Source organism: Chelonoidis abingdonii, chromosome 4 (genome assembly GCF_003597395.2).
Source record: "Chelonoidis abingdonii isolate Lonesome George chromosome 4, CheloAbing_2.0, whole genome shotgun sequence".
NCBI classification, from domain to species: domain Eukaryota; kingdom Metazoa; phylum Chordata; order Testudines; family Testudinidae; genus Chelonoidis; species Chelonoidis abingdonii.
The window spans coordinates 81,711,713-81,727,281 of NC_133772.1; the positions used below are offsets into that span (position 1 = coordinate 81,711,713).

At 41.2% G+C, this 15,569-nt stretch overlaps 1 protein-coding gene across 28 annotated transcripts in view; it reads left to right on the forward strand.

Annotated features, from left to right (window-relative positions):
* Positions 1 to 15,569, forward strand: part of GPHN (gephyrin) — a 648,985-nt gene that overhangs the window by 345,112 nt on the left and 288,304 nt on the right. For 12 of the 28 annotated variants that reach the window (XM_075065351.1, XM_075065350.1, XM_075065357.1 and 9 more), the window contains one exon: positions 1,706 to 1,744. The exons of the other annotated variants lie outside the window; for them this stretch is intronic. In XM_075065351.1, coding sequence (XP_074921452.1) covers positions 1,706 to 1,744 — 39 coding nt within the window. The remainder of the gene's footprint in view (positions 1 to 1,705; positions 1,745 to 15,569) is intronic. 28 annotated transcript variants of the gene reach the window in all.

Consider the following 15,569-nt stretch of genomic DNA (forward strand, 5'->3'; position numbering starts at 1 on the left):
GTCCAGAGGGCCTTGACTTTTTACTTGGAGCATACCAAGCCTTTCTGTAAATCGACCCAGCTCTTCATCGCTATGGTGGATAGGATGAAGGGCCTTCCGGTTTCTTTGCAAGGATTTCCAACTGGATCACCTCCTGCATAAAGACCTGTTATGTGCTAGCAAAGGTCCCACAACCCATTCGTTAGAGCCCATTCGACTAGAGTGCAGGTGTCTTCGGCGGCCTTCCTGGCGCATATCCCAATCCAGGACATCCGTAGAGCTGCGATGTAGTCCTTAGTTCACACATTCCTGTCTCATTATGCCATCACTCAGCAGGCCAGAAATGACACTGGGTTCAGCAGAGCTGTATTACAATCTGCCCAGCTATGAACTCTGACCTGCCTCCACAGGAACTGCTAGGAGTCACCTAATGTGGAATGGACACGAGCAAGCACTCGAAAAAGAAAAGACAGTTACCTTTTCCGTAACTGGTGTTCTTCAAAATGTGTTGCTCATGTCCATTCCATGACCCGCCCTCCTTCCCCACTGTTGGCATTTCCGGCAAGAAGGATCTGAGGGTGGGGGGAGCCGGCAGCGCCCCTTATACCGCTCCATATGGGCACCACTCCAGAGAGTGTCAGAAAAGCTCCATTACAGATAATGCTGAGGGGGAAAACTTCCAGCATCAGTGCATGTGGCAAGCAAACACACATAATGTGGAATGAACATGAGCAACACATCTCCAAGAACACCAGTTACGGAAAAGGTAATTTTCTTTTTTGGAGGTTTGGATAAATATATGAAAGTTTGGCTACTTCTTTGAACCTTCAAGCCTGTAGTGAGAATTTTCCTCAGGTATAGCCTGTCCCTCACCCCAACTTGCCTGCTCACCCTCAAGGGGATGTAGGTGTCCTGCTGAAGTGTAGGGCAGTCTTCAGGTTGACATTTGTGGTCCCCTTCATCCTTCCCCAGGCAGGTCCTCATAATTCTCAGTCAAATCCCCACTCCAATCTGGCAAGCGACAACACCAACTAGATCAAAAGATGCAGTTGTATTTCCACTGGTTCTGGTTGCTTCTGTGACTTCCTTAGCACTTACGTCTCAGATTTTAAAGTGTGTTTTTGAAACTAAACAGCTGGTGAGATATCTGAAACATACTTTGAAATGCAAATATAAGGGACGCCCCAGAGAGCCCTTGAGTGGCAAGAGAATAGCAGCATCAAGGTACAGTGAAGGTGTTGCTGAATCTCCCCAAACACAGCAACTGCTTTTGGAAAAGAAAAGGGCCATTCCCACAAATACTGGGAAGTGATTATCTGGGCAATTTCAAATACCAGCCTTTGCTAGAGGTGAGTTAGGGTTAATGAACCTTTTTAATGTATCCCATAAAATTACCTGCATCAGCCTTGGGGCGCTGGTGTCTGTCCTCACTAACTGTCTTCCAGTGGATATGGGAGTGAGCTCTTGATGCTGTCTCCTATCTCCGCTTGCACAGCCTGCCCTAGAGGTAAGTATGGTTCTTGGAAGTAGAGGGTGGGATATCATGAGATGAAAGTGGTGTGGACTTCTTAAACCTTTCTCAGACCTCAGTAAAGGCTTGGTTCCAGAGAGAGGCAGAGGTTCAGTTCTTATTTTGCCCAAAACAATTCACCCAGCCCTAAATTGACCTGCTTTTCCTCATACAGGGAGTCAGAAATCCCTTTTCTCTTCTGTTTTTCTGCTGCAGAAATTCCCAACATTCCCATTTTGTGGGCTCCAGAGAGGGGTAAGCAACATCTTCAATTCCAGCCAATCATTTCCAAACTAATTCTTTGCTGGTTTTTTGTTTGTTTGTTTGTTTGTTTTTTTAAATCATCAGAAACAGCTTTCAGGCTCATTTTTCCCATTTGTTTGATTTCCTTGTGGATTCGCACAGTTCTGTTAATAGGAGAGTCCTGTGGCCACCCCAGGCACTAGGGCTCAGATTCATCCGCTATTTCCATTTCTGTACTGTTCTCTATTGGATTTTCATGGTTTACTATGTTAATCTAATGGTGTTATTAGAGAGCGTTTTGCTCACGCTATCCTCCAGTATCTGAAAAGCATTGTCATCCTCCTGCCAACCTATTATCAGGCTTCCATTTTCTCCATACCGGCAGTTGTATTTGATTATTAATGGACATTGCCCTCTTGCTAGCCCTGTCCACCTAGGGATTGCCTGGCATTCATTGCTCTCTTCCTGCTATGTGTACTTGCTGGCAGCTCAGCATTGGCTCCCTGAGGCCCTGGCCTTTTGCTTGAGTGTATGGCTATGCCCTCTTGATCACCTGATTCCCTGACATTGACTATCTTTTGCCTTATCCATCTGTTGAGTGGCTTGCATTGCTTTCTTGCCCTTTACATGAGATTGTACATGGGCATTGACTTCCTGCTGTCCTGCCTCCTTTCTTGAGTGCCTGGTATTGCCCTCCTTCCACTGTGTGCAGCTGTTGACTTCCTGGAATTGCTGTCCTGCTGCTTTGTGCATCTGCTGGTTTATTGATACTGCTTTATTGACTTGCTGAGTGTCTGGCATTTCCCTTCTGCCTTTCCACCTGCTTTTTAGCTTACATTATACCCTTGCTGCCCTTTAAGTCTGAGTATATACTGGCATTGTCCTTTTGCTGTGCTGTCCACTTGTGTATTTTCCTAGCATTTTTCTCCTGCTGTCCTGCCTACCTGCTTAGATTTCACTTCCAAATAAGCACAATTTGAAAAAAAAAAATCGTAGGAAATGTGAGGAACAGGAAAGGGCTATTATCTGTCTCCAATGTGCCCTGCTTCAACCCAGCATACCAGCACTTTAATATTGACCTCTCTAGCTTCATCCTGCTTTGTCATAGGATTACTCAATCCCTTCTCCTCCTAGAAAAGACTGAGAGGTGCAGTAATCTCATTTAAACTCTTCGCTGCAATCTCCTCATCTGGGAACTTATTCTGTAGGTATATTACAGTTTTCAGGACATAGCATTTATACAATGCTATTTAGTCTAAAATCACTTTACTGACATTATCTACAGAAATCCTTGCAGTACCACTGTAAGGTAGGTAATTAACTATTAGCCACATATTGCTGAGGCTCAGAGACATTAAGGGCTGAATGCTTAGCTGTGCCCAGTAGGCACTTGGCACAGTTTATGGACTCCAAGTGTAGTAGGAATCATTGTGATAATCTAATCTGACTTCCTGCAAAACACAGACCATAGAACTTCCCCAATATAATTTCAACACTATATCTTTTAGAAAAAAAATCCAATCTTGATTTTAAAATTACCAATAATGGAGAATTGACCAAGACCCTTGGTAAATTGTTCCAATGGTTAGTTACCCTCACTATTAAATATTTACACCTAATTTCCAATCTGAATTTGTTTAGGTTCAGCTTCCAACCATTGGATCGTGTCATACCTAGATTGAAGAACCCATTATCAAAGGTACCTGCCTATCCCCCAGGCAGGTACCTATAACCTGTAATCAAGTCACCCCAAGCCCTCTCTTTGTTAAGCTAAATAGATTGAGCTCCTTGAGTCCATCACTATAAGGCATGTTTTTTAATCCTTTAATCAGTCTCGTGGCTCATCTCTGAACATTCTCCAGTTTATCAAAATTCTGCTTGAATGGTGGACACCAGAACTGGACACAGTATTCCAGACGCAGTCATACTAATGCCAGACACAAAGGTAAAAAACTTCTCTACTCCTGCTCAAGAGTCCCCTGTTTATCCAGGGATCGCATTAGCCCTTTTGGCCACTGTCACATTGGGAGCTCATTTTCAGTCACTGCTTCCCAGGATAGAGGTCCCCATCCTGTAAGTATTGCCTATTATTTTTTGTTTCTAGATGTATATATTTACATTTAGCCATATTAAAACACATATTGTTTGTTTGCACCCAATTTACCAAGAAATCTAGATCACCTAGTATCAATGACCTGTCCTCTTAATTATTTACTACTCCCCAGTTTTTGTGTCATCTGCAAATTTTATCTGTGATGATTTGAAGTTTTCTTCCAGGTAATTCATAAAAATGTTATATAGTGTGGGGCCAAGAACTGATCCATGTGGGACCCCACTAGAAAGACCCCCACTCAATGATTCCCCATTTACAATGGAGGAAAGAAGCTTAAAAAAGATTCCCTGATTCTGAGGTTGATGCTCTAAACAATACTGCTTGCAACTGGCCAAAAGATGCCTTTGTAGCAGTGGGAAATTGTCAGAGTGCAGCATATTCCCTCTCCCTCAGTCGTGCCCCTAACACATCCTCAATGCGGAGAGAAACTTCAGCTGCCCACTTATGGCAGCTTTTTGGCCTATTTGCATAGAGGAGGGACCAGGATCTAATCCTGTGTGATTTGCTCAATGAGACAAGTCATTGTCAGAGCCTAGAATAGAAATAAGGATTTCCTGCTTCCTTCTCCTGGACTCTAATTACTAGACCACACCTCTCCTCAGCCATGCTGGAGTTCTCAGTTACTCCTGATTTTCTTGGTTTTGGATCATGCTTTTTGAGCCCAGTACCAGAGTGAACATTCTGTCTCTATGCACTCCTTTCATCTCTGTCATAATTTCATAGAAAAGAATTAGGTTACGTTAAAGTCATCCTTCTTACAATTAAAACCAACTGATCTCCCATAACTTTTCCTAGTAACTTAGATTCTTCAGATTTGATGTTATCTGTGTTGACTTGTGCTATTTTGAAGAGTGTCTAATTATTATAGAAAAGGTCTAACAATTGCTTTATAAAGTAAGAGGATAACATTCCTTAAGGCAACGATCTCTGTCCTCTGGGATAGAGCCCAGCACAGTATGGGATCAAGCAAACAATTTTTATAATATCAGATTTTTCACGACATTCACTTCCCTTTTGTAGGATAGTTCTCAACATTACAAACAGTATTTCGGATAATGTAAAACCAGGACTTTCCCTATGAGTTTTCTGGTTTTCACTTTGACCCTTAGAAAACTGAGAAACTGTTCTACATTTACTATTACTTCCACTCCCACACAATAATCTTGCTCCTCCTTTCCCCTCTGTCCTTCCGCCTGCTCTCCCTTTTCCAAACACAAGAGTCCTTCCACCGCTTTTATCAAGTACCCAAACTTACTCTGCAAGCTCACAATTGTAGAAGGCTGATGTCATCTCACTCACCATCAACCTTGCATTGCTGGAGGTCCTAGTAACAGGGCTGTCTGATCTCAATGCCAGCTTTCATTCCAGTTCTTCCCCAACTCCCAGTCTCTGCTCCCAGTTTGACATTTCTCCCTTTGCTGATTCCTAGCCTGGTGTTGGGAATGGGTATTAAAATGAGACATAACATTAGAAGGGTGGAGAGACGGTTTCCTCCAACAAAGTAGAGGGACTGTTGGATGCATCTGGAACTCATTTCCTACCCAATAAGCCAGAAATCTTCCTTCTAGCATAACTTACTAGTGGCTCTCCATAACCCCTTCGAAAACAGCTGTCTCTCAAATGTTGTTCAGATTTTCTAACTTCTAAATCAATCAACTACCAATAGAATGCCACCAAAGCAACTGACTGAGAGGCCACAGAATTTGCTATTTTTTTCAATGTTAAGAGCTTTATATGTTTTACAACAGAAAATTTTAATTAGCAAGAAAACTAGGACAAAACTGCCCCAGGCAGTTTCTTAACAAGCAAGCTATCAAGACAAGTCAGTCTTGCAGGTGTGATGTTCAAATTAACAAAAATTCTAACCAATTTATTTTAAAAGATTTTGTGTTCATTTCAGAGAGAGATTTATCCAGTCATTTTCACATCTACAGTTGAGTTATAATTTGATTAAAGAGCCAATAAAAATACCAAAAGCAATGGAAAGCACGAAAGCAGAAATCCTATTTATCAAGTCCTATCATCATCTTTGTACTTTGGCATTCTGCCCCTCTGATAAAGTGACCCCTATATGTGTTAGCTTCTTTAGAGCAGCTGTACACTTTGCAACAAGAAGAATCTTAAAATTAATTTTTGAAATGTTTAGCTCACCCTCTTTCAAACTTGTAAACTTTCCCTGTGTGGCACCTCTGTGTTTCCTAACTCAGTCAACTTTTCTCCCTATTTTATTTCCTATTAATGAACTCTTTGCCTTCACCACTTATTTCTGAAATGGAATCTTGTTAAATGATTTTTGAATATCTAATATACATCATCCACTGAAATGCCCTTTGCGTGCCTGAGTACTTCTGTCAGTCATCCAGCAAGGTTTTTTTCATGTGTTTTCGTACTACACATCTTCAGAGAGTGTCTGTACAGTAAAAGATTTTAAACTTTTTGGATTGGTAGCTTTCCTGTTTGTCTCTTACTTCCATAATTTTAAATAAAGGGTCTCTTGTTACTTTGCAGTACTCCACAATCTTTCCCAAAGCTAGCAACAATTTTAAATTACATTATTGCTTTTCTGGTTGCTTTGTTCACTTCCTGTAATCTCTCGTGCTTTGTCTATTTTAAGGAAATCATAGTTATCTAGGCATTTACACTGCATTCATCATTGTAATATCTGAACACCTGGCTTCTTTAACTGTCATTCCTGCAAAACTGATTCCGGACTAATGCAGGCTAGCACCCTGTTTCTCTCTAAATACAGTAAGTATTTGTCACTTAGGTTTCCTCTTGAACCTGAAATGAAAGCACAACACTATCCTGATCCCCTTCATGGAAATACACTGCTTTCAGTCTCACTAGAACGGGATAGGCAACCTTTGGCACGCATGCTGAAGGTGGCACGTGAGCTGATTTTCAGTGGCACTCACACTGCCCAGGTCCTGGCCACTGGTCCGGGAGGCTCTGCATTTTAATTTAATTTTAAATGAAGCTTCTTAAACATTTGAAAAACCTTATTTACTACACATACAACAGCAGTTTAGTTATATATTATAGACTTATAGAAAGAGCCCTTCTAAAAAACATTAAAATGTATTACTGGCACGTGAAACCTTAAATTAGAGTGAATAAACGAAGACTTGGCACACCACTTCTGAAAGGTTGCTGACCCCTTCACTAGAATCTCTCCTTTTTTGAAGAGAAGTCACTGTATACTCTGCAAACTGACTCTGTAAAAGTTGCATTGTAGAATTCCATGTCTCAATGGCTTCCAGATCAAATTTGAGAGATGTTTTTTCTAAATGCTGGTACCTCAAGTCGCCACCTAAAATGTTAACTATAAGTCGTGCATTATCACCAGTAGTAAATTTTTTTTCAATCAGAACTTATTTAACAATTCTGTTGCTGATCCACCAAATAGAATAGACTCTAGTTCTCTCTGTCACCTCTGTTGTTTCTGTGGGACAAAAAGGAATACAAATCTATTTTTGTCTGAAAAAAATGAACAAATACCTCTTAACGCAGACAGTGGGCAGAGCTGTTGAGTAAGAAGGTGCCATATTTACATGACTACTTTTCTGATCAGCGACACATTTTATCACCGTTTCTTTTACTTTTTAGCTATTACATAATACTGTACATTAGGATTTAAAAAAATCAAAAACCTTACACAGTCTGTCTCCTTTTCATAAGATATCTCTTCTTTGAGTGTAGCTAGAACAGTAAGTGAAGTTTTTTTTCAAATTTGTAAGTGTGAAAGAAGTATAATCGTAGTACAGTCTTGAGTTGATTCCCTTCCCCTGAAATAAAACCTGAGGCTTCAGGTAGGTGAGATGCCTCAGGTAATTAAAACAACAGAGAAGTCAGAAATGAAGAAGGCCTAATAGTCATTTAGTCTAACCTCCAGTGGCCAATATAGGATTGTTCCCTACAGCACATTTTTCAGTTGTTTTGTTGAGTCAAATTTTACATTTTCAATTTGATGGGACTTCTACCATTTTTCTTGGAAGACTGAAAACAACCTAATAGACTTCATGATCAGGAAGATTTATCTGATATTCTACCTGAATTTTTGCTTAATTTAATTGTTTTACTGCTAGTTTTTGTGCTTTATAGCCACCTTAATTAATCCTCTCCATACTTGTTTTGTATACTTTTCAAATATTTGTAAATATTGTTATGTTTTCCTTTAATGGTTACTTAGACAAATTCTCACAGTTACAGACCAGTTTGCAGTCCCTCTCAAGTGCATGCCTCTGATGACAGGTTTTGCTACCTTTAGCCATTCTGGGTGGAACCACACAGTCCTATCATTCTTAGGCCATGGCTACGCTTACAGCTGTACAGCACTGGGAGTTACAGCTGTCTTTGTATAGCTGTGCAGAGAAAGCGCTGCAGTGTGGCCACACTGACAGCTACCAGCGCTGCAGTGTGGCCACATTTGCAGCATTTGCAGTGCTGTTGGGAGTGGTGCATTGTGGGCAGCTATCCCAGCATTCAAATGGCTGCAACGTGCTTTTCAAAAGAGGGGGGGTGGGGTGGAGTGTAGTGTAACAGGGAGCGTGGGGGAGACAGAGAGAGTGGATTTTTGGAGCTGACACTGTGTCAGCTCCCTGCCTTGCAAGTTCTAAGGACTGGAAGATACACAGCACCTACCTTCAATCATTTTAAAAGTTTTGACCCCTTTCCCCACCCCTCTCTTATTCACGGACTGGAAGATACACAGCACCTACCTTCAATCATTTTAAGAGTTTTGACCCCTTTCCCCACCCCTCTCTTATTCACGAAATGCAAATTATGCATTCCTAAATAGCCTTCAGACCACATAAGCAGCTGCTCTGACATGGACTCCCCCCCCCCTCCTCTGTGTGGCTTCTCTACTCAAGCAAACAGCTGTGAACATTCCAAAGCAATTCCCCTGCCTGCCTCTTCTCGAGCAAACAGGAGCTGTGTTTGTTTTTCAGATAAGCAGTTCCGAGGAGCCCGGAGTTCAGCCACTCTTCCGGTTTGTTGTGAACAGGCATTCTGGGATACCTCCTAATACCCTGGAGGCCAATTACAGCGCTTTTGGTGGCCACACTTGCGGAGCAGCGCTGCATCACCAGCGCTGCAATCCTTATACTCGAGGCAGAGCAGGAGTACAACCAGCACTGCAGCCAGGGAGATGCAGTGCTGTATGTGCCCTGCAAGTGTGGACAGTGAGTAAGTTGCAGCGCTGGTGGTGGGTTTACAGCGCTGCAACTCTCCAGTGTAGCCAAGCCCTTAGTCTGAGTCTCTGGGCTGCAGCCCCTCAGTTTAATACCCATGAAAAAACAACAGGCCCACGTATTTGGCACCTCCAAGATCTTTTCTGTGGGAACATGTGACCAGCAGCTGACTAGAGGCACTCAAAACAGCTTCTTCAAAATAAAGTATTATTCATTCACCCAAAGGTACAAAGCACTCAGAGAAGAGGTTTGAAACAACAAAAGACCTATCCACCTGAGTCTTTTTCTCGCAAGTTTTCGTAAGTTCTCCTCAGCCCAAACACCCCTAACTTATGGGAAAGACGAAAAAAAAACCCACAATATTTTCTATCTCTGTCAGTGTCTCTCCTGCAGTGCCTCACTCCCATCATCCCTCTTTAAGCAGGAGTTTTTAACAATTAAGTTTCCTTGTGATCTTTGGCTCCGGCCTGGGAAAAGTAAACCTGTTAATCTGGCTGGAGCCAGGCTTGTGGGCATTTTCCCAATTAATAGTTCCCCCATTGTTCCCTGTAGACCCCTTGGTATTTTCCTTAGAGATAACTTACCTCTGTTATTTTGTTTCCTTCTTGATTTTCTCTTATTACTGCCTTTGATTTAACTCTGTGTGGTCAGACTGAATAATGTCAGTCTGGTAAACTAAGGTACATATAGTATTCATACAAAATAATGCAGGTATTCCCCTCATTTCCCCCCCCCCCCACACATACATACATATTTTGCTCTTTTAATTTTTGTCATAAATTAATCCTTCCAGACCCCTGATCATTGCAGTTGTTCTCTGAAATTCCCTCAGATTGTCAATAGCTTTCTGTTAATAAGATCCCCAAAATTTTAGTGCAATGTTCCAGAAGTGTTTACATCCAAGGTATATGGAGAGAAGGACTATCACTTTGCTCTGTGCTTATCCCACAATCCTGTACTTCCTCCTTAAGGGTTAAAAGCATCAGTTTCTCCTAACAGCTTCAATGATGTAGTTGCACTCCTTCAGAATAAAAATCATTATCATACTGAAAAGTGAAAATGTGGAGATATTTCATTAATTAAAAATAAATAATAAAAATAAATAAATAAAATAAAAATTAATTTAAAAATAAAAATTTTTAAATATAAATGCAGCTGCTGCACAGTGTGCAGTCTGCTGCACCACAGCACTCCAGTATTCAGGAACCTTACTACTGAAGTTAGGTCCAGCTTGCCTCACAGTACACAAGGCCTTCCTTATACACCTGGAAACTGCATTATTGTAACTATGTTAATGAAAATTATGGTATTTACATGTATTATATAAAAAGATTAAAAGAACATTAAGGTTGCAAAGTCAAGCACTCAAAAGTTAAAATGCCAGAATTAAGCTTGTGTCTGCAGCTCAAAATTGCATTGGCCTAAAAGTGCAATAACAAGTGGATTGAATTTAGTTTCAACGAGGGGCTTTTCTACAGGGGCAAGTTTTGTTGCCAAAAAACTGTCTTTTGGAGACAAAAGAGCAAGAGTGTACACACTATAATGGGACTTTTGTAGCGAAAAATGCCCAGTTTTGGCAACAAAAAACTTCTACCACTGCAAGAGACTTTTGTCTTTTCCCCTCCCTATATTGTCGACAAAGAGCCAGTGTAGAAGCTGCTGATTGTTTTGTTGGCTTCCACCAGTATCTCACAATGCCTGCCCTGATTGCTGCGCTTAGTGTTTTGGTCTCTGCTGCCCTGCAGGCATATGCCCCTCCCCTTTCAAAGCTCCAGGAAGTATCAGTGTGCTGCTCCCTTTGGGGAACAAACAAAGAGCAAATCATTGGAATGCTCTTGTTCTGCCCTGCACTAGGAACATAGCAGGAGGCAGACTGCTATGCTGCTTTGCCATTCCTCAGCATGGAGAGCTCACAGAGTTGCTCATGATGCTGCTTTCAGCAGCTGAGGGGGCTGTGGGAGAACTGGGAGAGAATCCCAAGATGCGCAGCAATCAGCTCTTCCTTCCCACAACATTGCACTGTGGGATACATACCCACAGTGCATTGCTCACCCTGTCAATGATGGTGTCCCCAATATGGACATGATCTGTCAACAAAGGGAGCAAGTGTGAACACCCTTTGACGATTTTTGTTTTGTCGACGTTTGGGAGTCGATGTAGTAGCATAGACAAGCCCCAGGGTATAAAAGGCATTGTAACTCCTCTTAGAGATAAAGGGGACAAGCTCTTTAATCTCTTAGCAAACAGATCAGATCCTTGGATCTGGCTGAGGAATGGTGACTATGTGGTTGCAGGGAGAGGCAAAGTTGTCTGTTACCATTATTACTATAAAGCCATTATTATTAAATACTTCTTGACCCCAGGAGTGAGAATCCTACCCAGGTGGAATCTCTAGAGAAGAGAAAATTACTTAAGCATGATTCTGTTTCTCTCAAGATACTATCTTGCAGAGTACTCACTCACCTGCCCACATCCCCTCAGAGTTTTGAGTGCCCCCGCCCAAGCCATATTTTTCAGCTTATGTTGGTCATCTTGAAATTTTGAATGCCCCTTTCTTTGAGGGAGCTTCCCTACCAATGTAATGGAAGGAAATGACTGGAACATTCATAGGCAACATTTGTACTTTGCAGAGGTTAGAAAACAGGCAGTAGGGTACCAAGCTTGCTATCCACCATGTTACTGCTGCCCTTAAAAGTTAGAAAAACATTATGAACTAAGGGACTTATAACTGAAACTAAGGAGCTAATGCCCAGGAGTAAGAATCCTGCAAGATATCTTCAGAGAGGAATAATTACAGGGAAAGATTTTCAATTTTTGCTGTGTCCACCGTGAAAGGATATTTTGGTATAGCGCTCTTGACTGGTGGGTTGTTTGTGTGGATGTAGGGGTGAGACTCCAAAAAAGCAAGGTCCTTTCCTTTCATGAGAATTAAGGCCACTACTGAGCAAAAATGACAGTATTTTTCTTGTTGAGGTAGCTGGAATATGTGGCTCAGGGTCCCCACTTTTTACCTACCTGAGGTCCCTTTTGGTAATTATCCAGAAATCCATGAGTGGGACTTATTTTGTATAAAATGAAGCAAACTAGCCAGACTTATCTCTAATATGTAAATGTAGTCTGAACAGACTATAAACGCACCAAATTAAGGTGGAGCACCCGGTATTAGAGTATATATTTTTTCAGAGATACCACTCATTATTAAACCAGTCACAATCATTGTAGAATTGTGAATGACACATTTCAGAAGGACTTTATTTACCCTCTACATCTTTAATCCTATCATAAGATTCCGTGAAATAGTAACACCACAGAAGATTAAAAAACAAAAACAGAAAAAAAACACCTAAAAAGATTTCTACTGTTCTCTGTTCTCGAATTTGGCAGTGCCCTCTTCAATGTCTACTGTATACTTCACCTCTGTTGCACAACAGTGAAAGAAAGTCAGTAGGGTGTAGATCATGCTGTGAAATATCACTTATAACATCAATTTAACACCTAGTGAAAATTCTGTTATCCAAGATTTTCAGAGATAGTAACAAATTGTTTGGAGTTGTTGAACTTGCAATTATTTCCAAAGGGAAAAAACAAACAAGAAACAATTAACTGATAGTCTGTGGTTATCATCTAACAACTCCAATAATAAACACAATGAATGAAATCCTGGCTTCACTGAAGTTAGTCAGGATATTGCCATGAACCTCAATGGAGCCACTATTTCACCTAATTTACATAGCGTTACTATCTCTGAAAACCTTGGATGAGAGAACCATCTCTTCACTAGATGTTAAATTGATATTACGAGTGATATTTCACAGCATGATCTACACGTCTTTCGCTGTTGTGTTGGACTAACAGAGGTGAAATATACATTATACATTCAAGAGCCTCATTTTCATCCCCACACCCTGAAAATGACTTCACTGTAAGAGAAATTTCATCCTAATTGAAACTATAAATTGCACATGTTTGAAACAATTTGGGACTTTCATTCAACATCACTAAAATAGTGTATTGATATATCTAATTTCCAATCTATGATTTTACTGTATTTCTTTGTAACATTGCAAAGGAAAGAATAAATACCTGTTAATCTTGAGTTGCTCTCTTCTCCCTTTCTCTCTTCTTTTCCTCTCCTGCGAGAATCTGATCTGTGCTCATTCCACACCATTGTTTACATGCCTTCTGGTTGCTTTTTGTATTGCAAAGAGCTACAAAGGGATCTCACAAAACTGGATGACTTCGCAGCAAAACGACAGATGAAATTCAGTGTTGTTAATGGAAAGTAATTCATAGATTCATAGACTCTAGGACTGGAAGGGACCTCGAGAGGTCATCAAGTCCAGTCCCCTGCCCTTCCTGCACTCTGGCAGGACAATAGATGTCCTCATGCTTCTCTGATAAGACATTTATCTAACCTACTTTAAATTTCTCCAGAGATGGAGTCATTCCACAACCTCCCTAGGTCAATCTTATCTCCAGTGTTTATATAGTGACCTAGGAATTTTTCTTTTGTCCAACCTAAATCTCCTTGCTGCAGTGTTAAGCCATTGCTTTCTCTTTTTCCTATCATGGGCTAGCGTGAATAAGTTTTCTCCGCGTCCCTCTTGATGACACACTTTTAGATACCTTTGAAAATGTCATTTGTTCCCCTCTCAGTCTTTCTTTCAACAAAAAAACCATTCTTCAGCTCTTATAGGTCTGTTCTCAGCTAATCATCTTTGTTGCTTTCTTTTGAACTTCTCCATTTCTCCAATCTCTTTGAAACGCTCTTTATTCTAAAAATCTCGGTGACCAGAGACTGGAATCATATCTCCAGCTGAGTGCTAACCCAGCGCAGAGTGGAAAGCGCCGAGGATGACTCTTGTGTCTTGTTTACAACCATCTGTTATGCCCTCTCCAGAATCACGTCTTGCTTTTTTGCATCAGGAATCACTTGTTGACTCTATTGCTCGGTGGTCCTAGCACCCCTTCCGTTGCTTCTTTCTTACGTCTCTCCTTCTGTGTCTGTTGTGAGATCTTGTCTTCTTAGTGGGAGTTTGTATCTGTTTTAAGTTGTTTTCGTTGATGAGAGTATGTTCGTATTGGTTTTGATTTTTGTAGCTTGTTTCAAGTTTAGTTGTCATCCCCTCTTCTCAGTTGGGTTATCGTCCGGCAAACTTACTAGATACTTCCTCCATGCCGCGTCTAAGTCGTATTTGTGAAGTAGTTGAACAGAGGTGGGGTTCCCAAAACAGACCCTGCGGAAGCGACTTGTACTGCTTTCCTTAGCAGGATTGGGAGCTATAAATAACTACGTCTCTGGTACGGTTATCAGTTCCCAGTTGGTGCACCCACCTTCTAGTTGCCATCTATTTATTGCTAGTGTTTATCGATAGGGATATTCATGCAAGGACTAATTCAATGCCTTACTAGTCTAGGTTACCACAATTCACCGGCTTCTCCTATCCAGTTAGAGGCGCGGTTATCTTGATTCAAAAAAGCTATCAGATGTTGATTTGGATGACATTTGTTCTTTGTACAGATTCCTGCGGGCTGTCACGCACCTTACCACGCTCCCTCGTTATGTTGTTAGCAGGGATGATTTCTTTTATTTGCTCCGATATTTCCTGGCACGGAAGTTAACGGTACAGCTGGTCTGTTATGTGTCTGCGAGTGTCTTATGTTCATTGTGTTATGATGGTGACTTATATTTGCCCTTTTCCGTCAGTTCTGGATCTTGCTCCGGTGCTCACCAAGGACTCCAAGATATCTGGCAGAGGTCGGACCTCCTCTATATAATCCTTGATATTTTTTGTGGATGCTTTCATCAGGTGTGGCGTGGTGGGACGTCGTGGTCCAGTTAATTTTATGAATTGTTTTGTGCTAGTGTATTTTGTAACTTTTGGCTCGTAGGATTTTTGATTTTAATCTCTATAACCCTACGCTGCTCTTCGATAAGATTTTGTCACTGTGCGGTTTCGATCTGGTTCCTTGGGGACTTGGTCAGTTGTTAGGAACCTTCGAAACAGTATAGAGAAGAGTTCGATTGGCTTCGCTACTGCCATTTTCGCTAATAGTTTCCTTTGTTACTGTTTGGTACCCTCGCGGGAGAGTAGCAGTAGGGTCCTGTCCTATGGTCTTACCTTTTTTTGTATGTGGTCTTTTGTTTCCTTTCTTCTATGATTTGAGCTCATTTTGTGCTTTGCTTTCTTATCTGCCTTAGCTTTTGGTGTTATTTGTCGTATAATCTTTGCTTACATCTGGAATTAGTTGTCCATTTTTAGTGGTGGATCTTTTGTATTTGTTAGGGGTATGCGATCTGGTGGTTGGCCAGGTTGTGTATTTGCATTTTATCTTCTTTCATTCATATGGGAATTGTGCTTTTGGGCCTATATAGAATGAATCCTTTGGATATGCTCAACTACTCCGTCAGTTGTTTTTCTCCAGTTTTGTCATCGGGAACTTTAATGCTCTTTGAGCTTCTATCCATTCCGATCCTGTCTCTTTTGTGTACTCTTTCCCTCCTTGGATTGATCCTCTGTTTGTTTTTCTT